The sequence below is a fragment of the Clinocottus analis genome, unplaced genomic scaffold (genome assembly GCF_023055335.1).
Source record: "Clinocottus analis isolate CAN_PGR_092001 unplaced genomic scaffold, fCliAna1.0.p SCAF_5, whole genome shotgun sequence".
In the NCBI taxonomy this organism is placed as follows: Eukaryota; Metazoa; Chordata; class Actinopteri; order Perciformes; family Cottidae; genus Clinocottus; species Clinocottus analis.
In genome coordinates this window covers 8965035-8968807 of record NW_027176207.1, presented here as the reverse complement: position 1 = coordinate 8968807, position 3773 = coordinate 8965035, and the positions used below count along the sequence as shown (strand labels likewise).

Here is a 3773-nt window from a genome sequence, read left to right as displayed (position 1 = left end):
TGTAAACTCTGTCACGCACAGTGTACAATGACTGAGCGATAACTGGGTCATATTAGGCTGAAAACCCTGAGCGTGAACTGCCACAATAGCCCCATTATCTCTTACTCTCTCCCACTTACTCTGTCTCTCATTGCAGCACGCACACACACACACACACACACACGCAAAAATGTTTGTTTCTCATTACAAGAGTGGGTCAGGAACATCATCTTGTCTGTGGGCTGCTGATTCAATCCTAGTTTAATAACTCTCTTCATGAGGAAAAAGTCTCCTAGTTCTCTCCTGGAGGATTCAAATACGCTGCAAGTAACTGAGTATGGTGAAAGTTTTAAAGTGAAACATTCAGTGCGTCCACATACGTCTTTCCACCGGGTCCTCCCCTCTTTCCGGCCCTTTTTCTCTTCCCACTTATCATTCCTTTTCCCCATTCATTTCAATCTGACATTGCTGTGTGGTTCCCACCGGTTTGATCTCTAGACTTTCTCAGTGAAACTCTGTGAACACCTCGTGAAAACTTTCCCTTTATTATCCCTTATCTGGCTTTAAGTAATATATGTTTTTCTTTAAACTCCTGTGGGATTTAATTGCTTTTGTTTCCTTTATGAGAGAGAGACAGACATTTCACAGACATACTTTCTCTCAAGTCAACAGTTTCTGTGACTTCAAATGTGTACAATTACATAAATACCCTTCAACCTCAGAAAATGAAGAGGTAAACCAAGAAAAACGGAGTATCACTGTGTTTGCTTTGCTTTGTCACAAACAGCTGAGAAGAGTTGGTAAATTTAGAGTCTTTGACCGAGTGCCAGTCAGGAAATTATAGTTTGTCACAGCCAATGGACATTCAAGTTTTTTTCCTTTCATGCTGGAATTTTTAGCTCAGCTGCCGGTGTTGGACACGTTGTCAAGGCCCGAGTAATTGGTTCAGCCTGTCCTAGGCTCAGTTCAACCTTGGTGCGTCATGCAGTTTTTGCCACTAATAAAACAGCCGAAGCAGACAGAAATATCTGCAGGCTCTCCCCTTGTGGAAAGGTTATGAGTGATTGTAGCTGCATATGTCAAAGACGTAATGAGAAAACAAGTAATCCTCACCAAAGATGGCATGAAAATAACTGTCTCTTATGAATTTTACTCATAGAATTATTAAGTATGACTGTTGAAAGAACTTATGGATCCTCAAGATGTTTTTTCATATATTTTACTATTTTAACATCACTGGTAAAGACTTTGCATCTTTCATTCCCATCAGGAAAATGTCCATTATTCTATTAATATGGTGAGGGTTCGTGTATTGAATATCTGTAGGGACCTTACGTGCAGAGAGCTGTCTTCAATTATTATTAAATGGAAACACACGTCACACATAATCCAGATTTTTAGGCATGAAACAATTGACCCCTGGTGGCAAAGTCAGGGAAGTGCACCATGATTGTTATGACGTTATGATTGTGCACTGATCCAGTGGGCCCAAAACCTTACTTGGATCCTCACAAGGATCTTGTGTAGTTAGACCACATCACTTTTAAACGACACACAATTTGTTAACCTAAATCTTTCCATACACATTAATTCTTCACAATGAGTTAATGTTGTTGAAATGAAGTGCAACAAATGGTGACATCTGCCAATCTTACTCTTGAGAATGATATACTGGGACTTTATATGAATGCTTCTATAACCGTTGTCTAATGTAAATAAACTTGACCACCAAATTGTAAATACTGATCTGGATGGAGTTTAAAATGCATGCATGGCAGATTAAATTGAATCACAACAGTATGCCTGCTCCACTAGATCGATGTCACTGTGCCCTTGTTTGTAAAGTAGACTAGCTGCAGTTGTTTCTTCATGTGCAACACGGAAACACCTGGAGCTCGATCAGGAAGAGCCGTTACTGTATCATGTATGCTTTAACCACACTGATGCACAAACACCAGTCAGGAGACGTTAACCTTAAGACAACCGTTTTAACTAATACAATTCCAGTGTTTCAAACCAACTTAAAAAATGGGTTTATACATGAACTCATCCGTGCAGTCAGCTGCTTACTACAGTGCTAATGTACCAACTGTGCTGCAAGGAATATTGCCTTCTTTTTTAAAACTATGTTCTGGTTATATATTTTCTTTTGGTGTCATCTTAGTCCTTCTGGAGACTGTAGTTTGTGGTGTTGCCCAGGTTTGGTTCAGCTGGGAGGAACAAATCACTGGGCCACAGTCTCCAGAAGGACCATTACCAGTTTCAAGATGAAATCCATCTAAACGGCTTAATTTGTTTGACTATATTGGGTTTCTTATACGAGGTGCATTTAATAAATTAGACAGTTCAAGAATCAGTGGTCGTTAGACCAGTATGTCACATCCGGTTCACGAAACCTGCAGCGTAAACTAGCCATACTCGTAGACCTACAAAGGCCTGCTGAATGAACAAAACTCGTGCAGACCAACTAAATCTACAACACTCAAATACTCACATGAAACATGAAAGGAAGCTCTCGTGGCCTATTGTGATCTGGTCTCTGCTGAAACGGTCGACAGGATTAATTTACCTGATACTGACGACCACAACTTTCTCAAGACTAGCATGTAGCTACGGCTAGCCCAACTGATTTAACAAATGGTGCAGACTACTTTAGTCAAACATGAGTTTATTAAGCACAACTTTCTCAAGACTAGCATGCAGCTGCTTTTAGCCCCAAAATGGTGCGGACCACTTTTGTAAAACATGCGTTTATTAAGCACAACTTTCTCAAGGCTAGCATGTAGCTTCAGTTAGCCCAACCAATTGTGCGGATCACTTTAGTAAACCAAGAGTTTATTAAATTAAAATAAAGCGAGTGACAAACAATACAGGAAAAGTTGCTCTTTCGGTGAAGATTGGGTGGCCCTTAAAAGGGCCGTTGGGTTGAAAATGTTACGGGCCAGCGAGCTAATACTCCTGCGACTGAGAGGAGGCCTTCTTTCCCGCCTTGCCGGTGCTCGGGGCGGACTGGCCGGTCTTCTTGGGCAACAGGACGGCCTGGATGTTGGGCAGCACGCCGCCCTGGGCAATGGTCACACCGCCGAGCAGTTTGTTCAGCTCCTCGTCGTTGCGTACGGCCAGCTGCAGGTGACGAGGGATGATGCGGCTCTTCTTGTTGTCTCTGGCGGCGTTTCCTGCCAACTCCAGGATCTCGGCGGTGAGATACTCCAGGACGGCGGCCAGGTACACAGGGGCTCCGGCGCCGACTCGCTGGGCGTAGTTACCCTTGCGGAGATGACGGTGGACACGGCCCACGGGGAACTGCAGGCCGGCGCGTGTGCTGCGGGTCTTGGCCTTAGCGCGGGTCTTGCCCCCAGTTTTGCCTCTACCAGACATTTTCGGTTGTCGAGTTTATCTCCCAAAACAAAACGCTGCAATTGAAGGAAGGAACAGATGAGACTCGTCGTCGCCCACCTGAATATAAACCCTTAGATTTGTCCCGCCCTAAGACGTGATTGGCTCTTGGCGTGAACATAGTTAGCCCAGATGAGGACCGGAAGTCAATGCCTATTGGTGTATCGGTTCTTGTTCTAACCAATCACGAAGGGTCCAAAGGAAGGGACGAATGCAATTGGCTGTTGTTTTCTGTGAAGGGGCGGACATTTAAGACCAATCGAGTATCTTCCCTCCTGCTTGAAGTGTTTTGGCGCTTAATGCAGTAAAAGTAAAAGTAAGACAAATCTAAGTTAAAACATTGAATCTGAAACTAAAATATTGGTTGTAAATTATCAGATCATTTCAACACGTGGTAT

At 43.3% G+C, this 3773-nt stretch overlaps 1 protein-coding gene across 1 annotated transcript; it reads right to left on the bottom strand.

Moving 5' to 3' along the window:
• Window positions 1-2664: 2664 nt before the first annotated feature.
• h2ax (H2A.X variant histone) lies at window positions 2665-3459 on the bottom strand. Its single transcript, XM_068600269.1, has one exon. It carries the CDS (start codon window positions 3355-3357, stop codon window positions 2929-2931), a length of 429 nt encoding a protein of 142 aa, XP_068456370.1. The 5' UTR covers window positions 3358-3459; the 3' UTR covers window positions 2665-2928.
• Window positions 3460-3773: the final 314 nt, after the last annotated feature.

What these genes read in the sequence shown, in the direction of transcription:
- h2ax (XM_068600269.1), bottom strand. Translation starts at nt 3,357, where the DNA reads ATGTCTGGTAGAGGCAAAACTGGGGGCAAGACCCGCGCTAAGGCCAAG.